General features: G+C 38.1%; 1 protein-coding gene across 4 annotated transcripts in view; it reads left to right on the top strand.

Moving 5' to 3' along the window:
* The window catches only part of inpp4b (inositol polyphosphate-4-phosphatase type II B), a 160,791-nt gene that overhangs the window by 35,127 nt on the left and 109,772 nt on the right, over positions 1 to 15,892 (top strand). For all 4 annotated transcript variants that reach the window (XM_065295211.2, XM_065295210.2, XM_065295212.2 and 1 more), the window contains one exon: positions 9,145 to 9,224. Coding sequence is in view for 2 of the 4 variants with exons in the window: in XM_065295210.2 (XP_065151282.1) it covers positions 9,145 to 9,224 (80 nt within the window). In the remaining 2 variants the exon portion in view is untranslated. The remainder of the gene's footprint in view (positions 1 to 9,144; positions 9,225 to 15,892) is intronic.

Here is a 15,892-nt window from a genome sequence, read left to right as displayed (position 1 = left end):
ACATTATATTTTAAGCTACACTCCAGGCTTTAGTCTGCTATCGGAGTTGTTTTTACTTCAAATTTACAAATAAAGGTGATGTTTTTTCAGTGTTTAAATTTATTCTCAGTGTTTAAATTTATAAAACTGTATTTAGGCATAGATGAATAATGAGTTGTGTACGTGGTAATGACATATTATGAGCATTAAACACGTTTCCTGATTCTTATGTAAACTTTGTGCATGCTGAGTTAGCACTATATGCTAGTTAATGCTATATGCTAACCTTTAGGCTGAAGTTCTACTATTGACATTTTGCAGGTCCATAGTGAAAAAACACAAACTTACAACTCAAAAACATCCATAAAAAATCTCCAAATAATTGATTATTCATCAAATTCTGTATCTTCGTCTGATACAGACTTAAACATAAGATCTGTTTACACACACACAGAGCTACTGAAGGAGCTGCTCTGAGAAACAGCCAATCAGAACAGAGCTCAACATTATTATTCAAATAACCCAAAAAGCAAACCCTTGGGTTGTATATGGACATGTAAACACGTCTCTGGATCATTTTTGCACTTAGTAAAACCACAAACCTTCCATGTAGATATCAGAGAATAATTTAATAGATTATTTCATTGTTGCATTCTTTTGCACCTTTAACTAGACGTAAACAATTCATACTTCTGTAAAAAAGTTCAAGTTCAAGTTGTTGACTCAACCGATGACATTACTTTGGGGGAGGGACTAATGGGATTTGTTTTGGAGACCTGTTTGACAACAACAACTCTGTGTCCCCTGGAGGCCCAGTGATATTTATTATTTTTAAATGTCCGTACTGGACGTATTGTTCAGTTAGATAGCCATGTTGACTCAGCAGGCTCAGAAGCATTCTTCTAACTGTTGCTCTTCATGACCTGAAAGTTAAAATACTGTAAATGTAAACAGTTTATTCTAATGCATGCTTTACTGTAGAGCCCCTGCAATGCATACTAAACTCTTTTGTTTGTATGTGCGTGCCTGTTTGCCCATGCACATTTGTTTAATATTTGCATCTACTGTATGCATTTGGCCTATACAGTGCATTTAAAGTATTCATTTATCCCATGACTTGGCTTAAACCCATAACCTACACAATGCTCCACCAAGACAAATGGTGCAGATGAATGGCACAAAAAAGTTATATAGTTGCATCGTTTAGTGTTGTTTAAATATACTGTGCGTACATTTTTTTTGCATTTGTGTGTGTGTGTGTGTGTGTGGTGTGTTATCTTGCAAAAGCAACAGCGCGGCTGATAAATTAGCAAGACTGAGCTAAGGAAGGAAGTAGAGGAGGTCAGAACACAAGCTGGCCTTTAAAGATCGAAAATTCTTCCACCAACAGTTGGAAAAGGCTCCGTGAGTCATCCTGAGACTGTTGGTGAGTTGATGTCTGGCCCTTCATGAGTTTGCCCGAGGTGCCATAGGACGGAAAGAAACGAGGAAGAAAGCGCACAGTGACAAAAAATGAGTACGCCGCAGGTGGTTAAGCATCGGGAAGTCCCACCTTTGCGAGAGTGCGACTGTATGAAACCGATTTAGCCGAGATAAACGCACAATTCACAGTATGTATTGTTTGTGACGTATTGAGCATTTGAAGAAAACATGACAAGTATATTGTATGTACGGAGAAGTGCTTGAGGGGTACATTTCAAGTATTTGTACAATAGCTTTCGAAGAGTATATTTTGAACAGAAGAGTTCACCAGCTTGTTGTTTTTGCAAAGTTTGAACGATCATCCATGTTTCATGCATTTATAGACACTTTTACCCAAATCGACTTTACAAGCTAGACATTTGTATCAGTATGTGTGTTCCCTGGGTTTGAACCCATGACCTGTTGCTAATGCAATGCTCTTAATGCAATGAGCTATGCAGGAGCACACTTAGAAATTTGGATTTCATTTCATTTTGGTTTAAGAGATCCATCAGTTTCCTGCTTTTGCTCAATTGTACAAAGTGCTCACAATAAACACTTGACACTTTAGCTTATAAGTGCATATAAGTCTTCTGGTTGTTTTCTAATAAACAGACTAAGAAATAATTATATATGGCCATCATACAATTGCAAAACAAATGTAATGGTGGCATTTACTGACTTTTGCACAGTATTGTATACAGTATATGGTTGTGATTATTATGAAAATAAATACTGTTTGTACTACACAAGTTTGTGTGAAATAAAATATCAAAGTGAGTTTTAATTAAAAATCCTTAAAACAAAAAACATACTTTTTGCTAGGGTGATATTACCCCATTTTAAACTTTAAATGGCACCTATTACAGCCTTTTTTACAAGATGTAATATAAGTCTCAGGTGTGCCCAAATTGTGTCTGAAATTTCAGCTTCAAATACCCCACAGATCATTTATTATAGCATGCCCAAAAAGCCCCTATGTGGGTGGGAGCAAAAACGCCTTTATATACAAATGAGCTACATCTCCTCACTCCCTTACAAACAGACAGTGAGCGCTTTCAGTTCAAATAGATCTGAGTAATACAGTCTGAGACAATAGTATCTAGTGGACAGAGTACATCTAGATGTTAGTGGGCGGGGCTTTATTAGTGTGACATCACAGTAGCTGCGTTTACATGGACATTTGTAATCCGTTTAAATGATCAATCTGAATAAAAATGCTCCATGTAAACACCTCAATCGGACTAAAAAGTGCCAATTTGATTAAAAATCTAATCCGCTTGTTAGGGGTGGTTTATACCGTTTGTAATCCGCTCAAAAGGACATTGATCGGATGGATAACTGAAACTGGGAGGCTCTGCGCATGTGCTATGTTTTCTTTTTTTAATGGCGGTTGGCAAACGCACTGAAAGGTGCATTTCCGCCACCTACAGGACGGGAGTGTGGAGCATATGCACACGTGCAATGACGTAGAAATTGCCGTAATGACATGTGACGCAAATAACTCGAGTTTGTTTTGCTGAAGGAAGTCACAAGAAGTGATTGTCTTGTTAATCTTGTTCCTATTATCCGTCCAATTCCCCATAAAGTGATACAAGACAGCGTTGTCCGGTCAGTCCATGATTTATTCTCTGATCCACAAACGCGTGTGTTTGGACTCGCTCTCGCGAACGGTCCCTGCAGCACCGCGTGAAGTAAAATACGCTTTTTGGGCACACGTGAATGGGTGTTTTTGCTGCTGCTTTATAATCAGCAAATCTTGAAACAGCGTGAAACTATATTTGTGCAATGTGCGCATGTCAAATGATCAAATCTGATGTAAATCTTGTGTCATATAAACACGCACATCAATCCGATCACATTATTAAGTGTTCATGTAAACGCTACGATAGGATTTATTAATCGGAAGGATTTTAATCCGATGGAGGCAAAATGTGTCCATGTAAACGTAGCTATTGATAAGATACTGCTTTGGTTTAATGGGGATTAAAAAACATTGTAGGTGGTTGTGTTCACACACTGCCAACACACATTATGTCCAAACACCTTGTAAAAGTGGATTTTGCATAATAGGTGCCATTTAAAACCAAGTTTTTTTGTCATAACAGATATTATTTCAAGGTTTCATGAACCTGGAACCAATGAGATTGAATGAAATGACCCAATGCTGGGTTAAAAATGACACAATGTTTGGTTGTTGTTCTGCAACTATGGGTTATAATAACTCAGCAGTTGGGTTACAGTTTTTCTTACTCGCTTTGAAGCATTTCTCGAATCATTCTTAAAATTGGCAAAATAATAAGTGCATTTATCAGAACAATTCTTACAAACTGCACAACATCATGGATGTCCTGCAAAAGCCTGAAACTTTTATGTCAGTGAACATGTCTGTGTGTCATTGTTCATAAACAAGAACAAGAAATGTTTAGCCATGTTGTTAATATACAAAGTGTACACAATTATATAAGTGCCAGTATTTTCTGATGTACACTGTGGACAAACACAACTTCACTTTTTTACTGGAAACAAATTAGACACGTGATTAAAAAAATACAGTACAAATAAAAAAATTAGAAAGGTTCAATGTACACTGTGAGAAATGTCACATTTTCTGTAACTCAAAATTTCAATTCAGTTCACATTTAAAGGTGCAGTGTGTAGATTTCAGCAGTATCAAGCAGTGAGATGAGTGAATTGCGATCAACGGCTCAGTCCACTGTTCACCTAAACACAGAGAAGCTACAGTAGCTGCCACAGGACAAACATGTTGTCGTCTAAGTCGTCTAAAACAGCAGAGACAAACGCGCTCTACACTAGTTTGTCCATTTAGGGATACTGTAAAAACATGGTGGCACAAAATGGCGACTTCCATGTAACGGGGAGCCGCAGTGTATGTAGATAAAATGGCTCATTTTAAGGTAATAAACACATAACAGTTCATTATGTAAGGTCTTTATACACCACTGATAATATAGTTATGTAGATTATATTGCATTTCGGTCAAGAGATCTTCCTAAAAAGGCATATGAAGGTGTAAGACTATTCAACAGAAATCAGTATAATGCATTTTGATGAAAATTACACAAGCAATTGAAATCGTAGCAAACAGCAGACAATTGTATATAATCAACTGCATGATTGTACCAAAGCATTTGCAATTTGTCCAAAACAATGAGGATTTGCTTGATGATGTAGAGGTTGAACAAAGTGTTTTGAAAAATGGATTTCTGATCAAAGCGACTGAGAAAAACTGTAAAACAACCCAGCATTGGGTAAATTTTAACCCAGCGGTGTGTTCTGTTCAATATTTCCCCAGCGTGGGTTAAAAATAACCCAGTCGTTTTTAGAGTAAATAAACTTGATGATATCATTGATCAGGAAAATCCAGTTTACTGTGCTGGTGTGTTTTACCCTGTGTGTCAAGTATTTGTATTGAGTGGAATATTTGTAGTGAAAATGTAAATGATTTGTGCAATGTGGGTGATGAACTGTATCTGCGGAGTGCTTTTGACAAATTTGACATTAATTTGCACGCTTTTATCCAAACTGACTTAGAGTGCATTCAGTTCTGTGTGTTCCTTGGGAACAAACCCATGACATTTGCGCTATTAAGGCTTTTCCAACTGAGCTACAGAGAACAAATCCTTTGTAGAGGACGTGAAAAACACTTTCAGACCAATTACAGAGTATTTGTAGTGTATACTCGCTGTATTTACAATCACATTGACTCACAGCAATTCTGCTCAGCCTTCTGTCAATACTGTAAATTGGCCTGCAACCTTTTCAAGACATGCGAAATCAATAAATCACCATTATTTCTATGTAATAACTTCCCATATTGCAGATAGCGACCTTTTCTGTGATGATGCTACGCCGTGCACAGAAATAAACAGAGTCGCGCTTCCGATTACCAAAACAGTACAAAATATTCCCAGATATTTCATCATGTGAAGCACAACTGTGCGACAGATCTCCTTGTTTCATCCGTGACTCATCTTTGACAGCACCAGTCTGGGTATGTCAACCAATACGAGTAGATAATTTTAAAGCAAACATAACGGAAAGAACAATTTGAGATTTTTAGCTCGTTGCCCGTGTTGCTTTCCAGGCATTTGTTTACGGATAAAATGCTTTGAAGAGGACAATCATAGGATATTTTAGCCCATTTCATACGTCATGCATTCGTATACATAACCACAAAGTTCAAAAGAATTGGATCGCAAAGTTCAACAAACCTCCACCCAGCTCTTGTGTGTTGGTTTAGAGGTGAAGGGGAGTCCCACCAGTGTTGCTTTGTTACTGGTTTCAATAGTAGGTTAAAATAGACATCTACACTCTATAAAATGCTGTGTTATTTTATTATTATATATATTATTATTAGTAGTAGTAGTAGTAGTAGTATTTGTATACCAATAATGTATTACAGAGCTACTTGTGTGAGGAATGTTGGTATGCCATCAGCAAAAAATGATCCCAAGCTGTCACTAGGGCAGTACCCTTTAAAGAGCTCTTATGGTCCGATTCACAATTTTACATTTCAGTTGGTGTGTATTAGTACATGTTAACGATATGCAAAAGCTACATACGAAAAATAGAAAACGATGACGCGAGTTATCGTTTCCAACGTAAATCTCTTTTCTTGGACTACAACAAACACATGGATTGTAGGCAACAGTTTACTTCCTGGGCCTGTTGACGTGAACACAACAGTCATTATCATAATTTCTCCCGCTTCGGACCTGTAAATTAACTCCTGTCGACATTGCATTGTGACTGAATCCTTCAAACATGATAAAGGCGTCAGATTTTCAGCTGACGTCAGAGGTATTCAGGCCAATCACAACGTTCAGATTAGCTGGCCAATCAGGGACAAAGCTCTTTTCAAATCATTGGGTTTTGTAAAAAACCAGGAAGACAGTATATCTGGAGCTACAAAAATGTACGGTATGTGGAAAATAATGTGTTTTTTGAACCATAAACCATGCAAACACATTGTATTATACCAAATACACAAAATAACCTTGGTTTTTAGCAATGAAATCGGTGCTCTTTAAAAGGTCTAAAGGGGGTCACACACCGGATGCGCAGTTCAGCGACGCGTCAAGTTGCCTCCAGGACAACTCAGAGGTATCGTAGAACCAGAAGTGAACATTAAATAGCGCGAGCTTAGTCAGATAGCATCTACTTCAAAATGCAAAATATACGTAAGCAGCCAGTGTTAACCGTTAATGATTTGGGACAAAAATTTGGTTATTTAATGTTAAATGTAAGTGGCGCTCTATGGCGTGACAGGGATTTGAGCAACTTCCTGAGTGTGCGTAAATTTTTTTTAAACAGTGCAGCGCTGCGTTGAGATGCGCGTCTGGTGTGTGACCTCCTTTTTCTGTTCGTTCACACCAGAAGCGAATGAAGCGAATAATTTGCACTTTTTATGTGTAGTTGGACGCTTGAACATTTTGAGTTAATTTGCATTATTCGCATGTGAAATTTGCGTCATTTGCGCATGAAACTTGCATCATTCGAATAAGCTCAATTTGCCGGCTTTAGCTATCTTGTAGTCTCAATGTGTATATATAGCTCAAAGTAAAGAGTGTTTTTATCTTACCAGAATGTCCGTCCTCCTCACTCACTTTCTTCCAAACAAGATTTCTTTTTATTCCTGTTTCTATAAAAGTACAAAGATGTCTACATACAGCGACAATGATTTTGTCCTCCATTGTTATTTCGTATTTCTTAGGGATGCACCGATACCAATACTGGTATCCGGTATCGGCCTCAATCACACATTTTCTAAAGCACTCGTACTCGTTAAAAGCCCCCCGATACCTGGAATCAATACCACGGTCTGAGAAATGTCTATGTTTGAGCGGCGTGTAAGGGGTTAATGCCTCTTGTGTTGTCCAAAGAGGCAGAGTTTACAACAAACTGGAAAACTAGTCCCTTGTTTTTTTGTTAAATTATATGACTAAAGCTGTTACCTGTAAATTTAAATCATGTTTTTATTAAGTACTCGGTATCGGTATCGGCAAGTACTGAAATGCAAGTACTCGTACTCGTATTCCAAAAAAGTGGTATCGGTGCATCCCTAGTATTTCTGACTCAGCACGCTATGTCGTAATCACGTCACAACTAAAGCAAGCTCCTGATTGGTTAAAGCGGCACGAATATCCACCAAAGTTCGTGCAAATCACGTGTTACGTGCGCCAAACGCCCAAAATGCTCAATTTGTGCTATGTCATTCACGTGAATCACACCACAGGATGTCTATTGTGTCTCTGCGTTGACTTAACTCGCGGAAATAACTTGCGCTTATTGTTATGTTCGCGTCTGGTGTGAACACACCATTATATGTATACATTTGGTACCAGTATCTACCTTTGAGGTACTTATGTGAACTCTATAGGTACTCTTTAGGTACGCTTTTTGAAAGCTACTGCCTAAGTGATGGTTAGGGACCATTTTTTTTACCATTTTGGCAAAGTCAACCTGTAGTATTAATGGCATACTTAAAGGTGTTGGGGGAAAGTATTTTAACATTTTCAACATGTTTTTGGCTGGATATCATTTTAGATATAGTGCTTCAGCTAGCACTCCTTGGTCTGTTTCACACATCTTATCCTTTAACAGGGTAAAATTGCTGAGAAAATGTGAACCAAGCATTTACTGTAACATTAATTTTAGAGAAAATGTCAAGGGATGAGTATGTGTGTGTGTGTTTAATTACTAATTGAAGCCGCGTACAGGGCTGTATGTCCTTGGTATGACCGTATTTCTCTACTGAACAAAACCAGTACAAGCCCTGAATGCATCCAGTCCATTTATTTCTCTGCGTCTCGATTTTCTCATTATACTCTCGACAATGCCAAACCACAGCTCTATCTATTTACCTATCTATTTGTCTGTCACTCTTTCTGTTTCCCTTTCTCTTCAACTCTTTTCCTCTTTCACCTCCATACACATTTGTGTGTGTGTTTATTGATGGCCCTTACTGGTACTTCTCAATGACTTTATGCATGCTCACACAAGCGTGAATTCATACACAGTAGCAGGTTTCCAGGTTGTCAAGATGGGGTGTGCTAGGAATGACAATGTCTCTCTGAAAGCATCCGCTGGTGTCACGTCATTTCACAGCATTTTAGACGGGTGTGAGCAAGCGAGCCACACAAACACCGTGATCACGTGACCTCAAAGAGCTTCAAGGTTATTGTTTTTGGTAAAATCTCATCGCCACTACAGGAACGTTGACCAGACGATCGCTGTCTGTGACTGCAGTGCTGTTTTTATGAATCATTTACACCATGTTTTTCTTCATTTCAGTTTCATTCATATTATGTATTTAAAGAGACGCTGTGGCATTTATGACACTTTTAAGTACACCTACATATTCATAGGAAGTAATGTAGGTGGCACTTCATTTAAAACATTCCTGTTTTATTGGAACATAAACCGGATAAACTGTTTTCCAGCAGGTCATATAGTTTGTTTAAGTGTGCATGTATCAACATTTTACAGTAGCTTTGAAGGCTTTAAACATTTTATCACATACAGCCTTTTAAACTTTTATGACAAGCGTATGTTAAAGACCCTCGCGGGTACATGTTTAAGCAGGTGCAAGTTCACATCTAGTGCCTCGTGGTTAACACGGGGTACATTTTTTCGTGGCCGATTCATAACCAGATTCTGTCTTTTGCTTGTCCTCAACAGAACAGTTTCTTGGGAAGTGCCAGCTTCTCATTGGCCGATCTCTTCCAGTCCAGAGATCAGCAGCTTTCTCTCAACTTAAGGTGAGTTGAAATGCATTCTGGGATGTGTGCAATGCTGACTGTTGAACTTTATTTGGCACGCTTTTTGTTCATGTGAACTCTCTGGAGGAAAATCAAGGGGATGAAGAAAAAACAGCTGATCAAACAAGGCTGTGATTCCTGCGGAAAGCCGGCGTCTGTTTCTGTATTTGTCACGTGTTATGTTGCCATACAGATCCACTCGAGTGTTTTCATTGCACTTGAGTGGCGGTGTGATGATATTTGTGAGGGATGAGATGTGTCCATTGATAGAGATTTTGCTCTGTACAAACGGTATATTTGCCGGAGTGTTTTGCTTCATTTACATTTTTTGTGATTTTCTTTTACTGGATATTGTCTGGGACACAATTTAGACCAGTTTAAAGACCAGCAAACGTTAAAACAAGGCAAAATTTGGGCTGTCAGTGATAATTTAATACATGTCAATAAAAAGTGATGCACAGATATTACATGTTTCCACCAATAGCCAATTATTCAGATTGATATCTGCAAATGCAGATTACGATAGCTTGGTGGTTATATTTACTGGCATGAACTAAATTCTTAAGATAACATTTTCTGAATGTTATTCATTCATATAATGACCATAAATATTAACCGTTAAACTAGTGATGTTTAAGTATATATTATATAAACAGAGCTTAAATTCATAGCATTTTCCTTTTCTCTTTTGATTGACAATATATATCTGCCATGGCTATCAGCTGTTTTTAAACTATTGGTCGAGAGTGTGAAAATTAGTTTTTATAATTAGCTTTTTCCGATACCGATTATTGGCTGATATATTGGTGCATCTCTAACCTTGACTTTGCGTACATGATGGAATATCATGCATCTCGCAAGTTATTACGACAGACGACTATATCAGGTCTATAGTTAACCTAGATGGTGAAATGATGGCTATTGCTTGATTGGTGGAACTAGTTTTGCCTTTTAGTCGATTCACAGCAGTTTTTATTTATGAGTAATAGTTCTTAATAAATGACTATTGCTTGTGTAAAATTGTTTAAAATAATTCATATTGCTATTACACTGTAAAATGTGAAAAGTTGTATTAACTTAAGTTTTTTTCAACTTAAAGGGGACATTTCACAAGATTTTTTTAAAATATAGAATACATTTTTGGTGTCCCCAGAGTATGTGAAGTTTTAGCTCAAAATACCATCTAGATCATTTATTATAGCAAGTTAAACTGCCACTTTGTAGGTGTGAACAAAAATGAGTTGATCTCTGCACTAAATGGCAGTGCTGTGCAAATTAAGGGGTGGTTTTATCCCCTTCTGACATCACAAGGGGAGCCAAATTTCATTGACCTACTTTTTCACATGCTTGTAGAGAGTGGTTTATCAAAACTACGTTTGATCTTTTTCTAGGTTGATAGAAGCACTGGGGACCCAATTATGGCACATAAAAAGTCAGATTTTCATGACATGTCCCCTTTATAATTTCACTTTAGTTCATTTTTAGGAATTGTAATTTTTTTTTTAGGTGTTATCCATTGAAATAACTTTTTAGGTTGAATTAACTGTTCAGTTTTTACAGTGTATGGTTATTCTTAGGGCTGGGAATAAAATTTCAATTCCAATTCTGAATCGGATCCATAAGAAAGGAATCGGATCCTTGTTAAAGGAAAACACCACCGTTTTTCAATATGTTACTATGTTCTTACCTCAACTTAGACAAATTAATACAAACCTAACTTTTTTCAATGCGTGCACTTTTAATCTTTGTACAGCGCATTGTGAATGTGTTAGCATTTAGCCTAGCCTAAATGCTAACAAACTATTATGTTGCAAGATGGGTGTCACCAGCAATTAGCAAAGCATCTGCGGTTGGTTCATCATATCAAATGAAAGAATGCACCTTGTTTGATGCGTTGACCATCCTGAGTGCCGAGTGCTCTTCATTAGTCACCGCCAACAGTAGCCAGCACATGCTAAACACATGTGAGACACAGGAAAAAACGGAGAAGTGTAATAGATCGATCACAACATTTATAGTGAAAGGGCTGCATTTATTTTCTGTTGTTGAGTCGCCATCATTTAGGTAGGTGTTATGTTACAAGGGAAAATTTATTAAAAATCATTTTGAGCTAGCCTACCCATGTTTGTTTAATGCTGTGTTTACACCAGCCACGGTAGAGGCGGCAAGCGCGGATGATTTACATGTTAAGTCAATGCAATGACGCGATTACATGCGGATTATTATGCCGCGGCGCGGTACACGCGTTAAGCGTGGCGCGAATTGCGCATTCCGTGTGAATTGAGCGTTGCCGCCGGAAACGCGCGAGTTGAAAAATCTGAACTTAGAAAAATCTGAGCCGCGTTAACCAATCAGGACCTTGCTGTAGTAGTGACGGGATTACAGGATTACAGCGGAGAGGCGGAGTCTCAGCGGAGTCGCAGAAGACCCTCCCGTGCCGCAAATTTCTGCGTGAATTCCCCTAATTACTAGAATTTTACACGCCGCAGAAATATGCCGAAGTTCAGATTTTTCAACTTCCACGTTTCCCACGCAACGCTCAATTCGCGCAGAACGCAGCATTCGCGCCGCGCTTACTGCGTGTACCGCGCCGCAGGATAATAATCTGCGTGTAATCGCGTCTTTGCATTAATTTAACATGTAAATAATTCGTGCTTGCAGCCTCTACCACGGCTGGTGTTTACATGACTAGAATTTTACGCACGGCTTTCACGCGCGAATGAAGTGAGTGAACTCAAATGTCCAAGAGTCCAACTACATGCAAATAGCGCGTTTTTGCTGCCTCTACCGCGGCTGGTGTAAATGCAACATGAAAGTTTTGCAGCTCCTAAAAAGTTTCATGTAGCCACTTTTTGAAAAATCTGAAATTCGGTGGATTTCCGTGCCGCGTTAACCAATCAGGACCTTGCTGTAGTAGTGACGTGATTACAGGATTACAGCGGAGTCGCAGAAGACCCTCCCGTGCCGCAAATTTCTGCGTGAATTCCCCTAATTACTAGAATTTTACACGCCGCAGAAATATGCCGAAGTTCAGATTTTTTCAACTTCTGCGTTTCCCGCGCAACGCTCAATTCACGCGGAACGCGCCATTCGCGCCGCGCTTACTGCGTGTACCGCGCCGCAGGATAATAATCCGCGTGTAATTGCCTCTTTGCATTGACTTAACACTCTGGGGTCGACGGTGGCGCGGGCGCCGCAAACTCTTTATTTTTCAATCACTCCGCAAAGAGACTTAAATTACTCTGCTGATTTTTGACATACAGATATGATTTATACATCATTTCAAACGTTAAAGTGTCTAGTTTTTTTCTGTCCACTCCCAATAAAAACAGAATGTTGTGCTTTTCGCAAAATTAAGAAAATAAACATGATGCACGTTCTGTTCTCTCTCCCTCAGTGAAGTCCTTTTAGAAACGCGTCAGAAAAATAAACTGTAACTTAACGAATACTTGGTGTAGAAACAAAAGATAAATGTCTACATAATGCTTGGAATGTCTCCTTTTAAATGATATAAGTGAAATTGAAAACAGATATTGTCATTCGGTGTAAACTGTATGAGAAGGAGGAGAAGTACCGTATTTCGCCAGTTACCTCATTATCTGTAATGAGATCGGATTGCCACACCCCCGCGCCATTGAAGTGAATGAGCAGAAACATCCATATGCATGACTCGTGCCTCCTGCAGTCAATGGATATGCAATCCACAATCCAGTCTCTCCATTCCTTGTTGTTCCATCCGATTGCACCAAACATGACATCTAAATCCTTATTAACTTGTGTATGTGTGTCAGTATCTCCAGACGCGAGTGTTTTCTTTGTTCTTCCGTCAAACAGTTCACGCGATTGGAACACACATACACAAACACGCGAGTCAGGAAACTCGACGCGCTTTTTGGTATTCTTATATAATGCGCGATTCCAAACAGTACAATCCTTATTTAGTTGCGTCTAAGCGCATATCTCCGCACAGCAAGTTTATTAAACACAGGATCACTCGCGTGTGCACACATTCACTGCTTTCATGATCAACACGTGAGGTAATGGCGGCGGTTGTAAACAAACGTCGATACGTTTACCACGCGTGTCCCTTGTTGTGTTTCTACTATAATGATTACAAATACACAAATAAGAGTCCAGACAACGATAGGCAGTTGTTCTTTTGAGCTTTTTACTGCACAGAAGTAAACCTCTCGCTGGCCAACCAAACACTAACCCTGGGTTGAAGTGTGTTCATGTTAAGATGGCCAAACAGTATCTTTACCATGATTAAGCTACTATGGTTTTTAAAAGGTAACTTATACTTGTGAAATTAATAGAAAATATTTCAATAGAAATATATATAAATATATATAATGTGTGTGTGTGTATTTACATTATATTGAAAAGTAAACCTTATCATGGTTTTACTACAGAGAAAGTTATTCCTGTTGAACATCCACACAAGGCTCATTAGTGGCTCATTATTCAACTCTTTTGTCTCTCAGCTGTCAATCACTGATTATTCAGGAGCTTTCCCGCCTCCATGCATACAGCCTTTCCCAAGCAAAAGTGTCTTAGAAATTGTAAATCAATATCTTGCTTTATGTGATTGAGTAGGCCATATGATTTTCACATCATTTTGAAGAAAAAACTCTAGACTACAAGATCCAGTTTGGAAAGTCTTGGGAAAACATGTTTAGAATGAGTTTTGTGGAGTTATATCAGTGACTTAAAAATTTTGCTTTTTCAAAAACCACGCATAAACATTTTTCTCTCAAAAATACAAACATGTACATACATGTTGATTATATGATATTGTAGCCCAGTTTGTGATGAACACAGTGTTATGAGACTTTTGCCATTAATATGTTTTTAAGCAACTGAAAAAAGCACAAATGTCAGTGCACGTCAAAACTTCCCAAGGGCCCTAAAAACCCCTTAGACCCCAGAGGGTTAACATGTAAATAACCCTTCGCTTACCGCCTCTACCGCGGCTGGTGTTTACATGACTAGAATTTTATGCGCGGCTTTCACGCGCGAATGAAGTGAGTGAACTCAAATGTCCAAGGGTCCAACTACACGCGAATAGCGCGTTTTTGCTGCCTCTACCGTGGCTGGTGTAAATGCAACATGAAAGTTTTGCAGCTCTTAAAAAGTTTCATGTAGCCTCCTTTTGTGTGTTCAGCTGTAAAATAAGTATTTTTGATCTATAAATGCTTGAATTTGATTTAGTTTCACCCCTTTGAAATCAAAACCAATAATCGCTAGGAATCGGAATCGATTTTAGGAATCGAATTTGGAATCACAATTAGGGATGCTTAACGATTAATCGTGATTAATCGTTGGCAGAATAAAAGTTTTTGTTTACATCATATATGTGTGTGAACTGTGTATAATAACTTTGTTTAAATAAATGTACACACATGCATGTATATGTTTTAGAAATGTTTACATGTGTATATACATTTGTATATTTATGTATAATTTATATTATATATAAATATAAATATTTAATATATACTTTTTTTTCTTAAAATTATACATGAATGTGTTCATATTTGTATATATACATATTTATTATACACAGTTTACACACATATGTGATGTAAACAAAAACTTTTATTCTGCTAATGATTAATCGTGATTAATCGTGATTAATCGTTAAGCATCCCTAATCACAATCATTAAATATGAATCGATGCCCAACCCTTGTTATTGTGGTCCTATCATCGGTCAATTGTGAGGTTTAGTGGCTTTTGCGTTTGAGCCCCTTGCAGTATATGCGTTTTATAAATTATTTGTAATATTTGTCATTGCCATTTATTTGTCTACATACCGAGGGATCTTGTCAACAAAGATTCAGTTAAAGTAATGTTTGTTGTGTGAATAGAGTCTAGACCCTATGCTTGTGTGAATATTGCTCACACAAACCATGACTACTTCATACTGCATTGTGTTTCTGGAGGCATTGTATTACCTCACAGGTCACCTTTTCAGTGCTGGCCTATCTGTTTCCTCCCTGTGTATATCATGACAGTTATTTATAGATCTTTATCTGAGCAGACTTGGATGCAAAGAGCGAAGGGCAATAAACAGGCCGTTTGCTGGAGATGTTTGCGTTTTGAATGCAATCACTTTACAGTCTCTGTATTGATTGGAGGAAGTGTATTGGCTGCTTGTCTTCCAGACGTGCCGTACCCATGGTGTGGGAAATCCAGCAGATTGTGAATGTTAGCAGAATGTTAAAAAACTAAATTTTCCTTAAAGCATTGTCATATTTTTGGCCAGGGTCCAAAATGCATACTTGCTCTTTTATTATACAAAAGCCGGCATAGTGCATGGAGAGTCATCAATGTTTGTTTTCCTGACAGTAGAATACATTTCATCCTTTATTTTGAAGAGTGTATAAAGTAGATTGCGTCAAAGCTTAGTATTAATTCCAGACCTTTTATGAGGTTAAAGTACAGGAATCCATTTGCAAGATGATAAACTCTTTATGATATAAATCCAAAAAGTGTCTTTGACCATTAAAATGCAATAGAGAGTCTTTAGCATTAATGGGTCATTTGCTAGCATGCTAATATTTCATGTTGCTATCGACATGAACCGTGATGGACGACCAGCGAGGCAATTATCAGATATTATCCCATGATGCTTTGCTTACCCTGTATGACCCTCTTCCTTCCGTT

This window comes from Paramisgurnus dabryanus, chromosome 4 (assembly GCF_030506205.2).
Source record: "Paramisgurnus dabryanus chromosome 4, PD_genome_1.1, whole genome shotgun sequence".
NCBI classification, from domain to species: domain Eukaryota; kingdom Metazoa; phylum Chordata; class Actinopteri; order Cypriniformes; family Cobitidae; genus Paramisgurnus; species Paramisgurnus dabryanus.
Note: the sequence above shows the minus strand (reverse complement) of the source record. Positions and strands in the feature narration are given on the sequence as shown.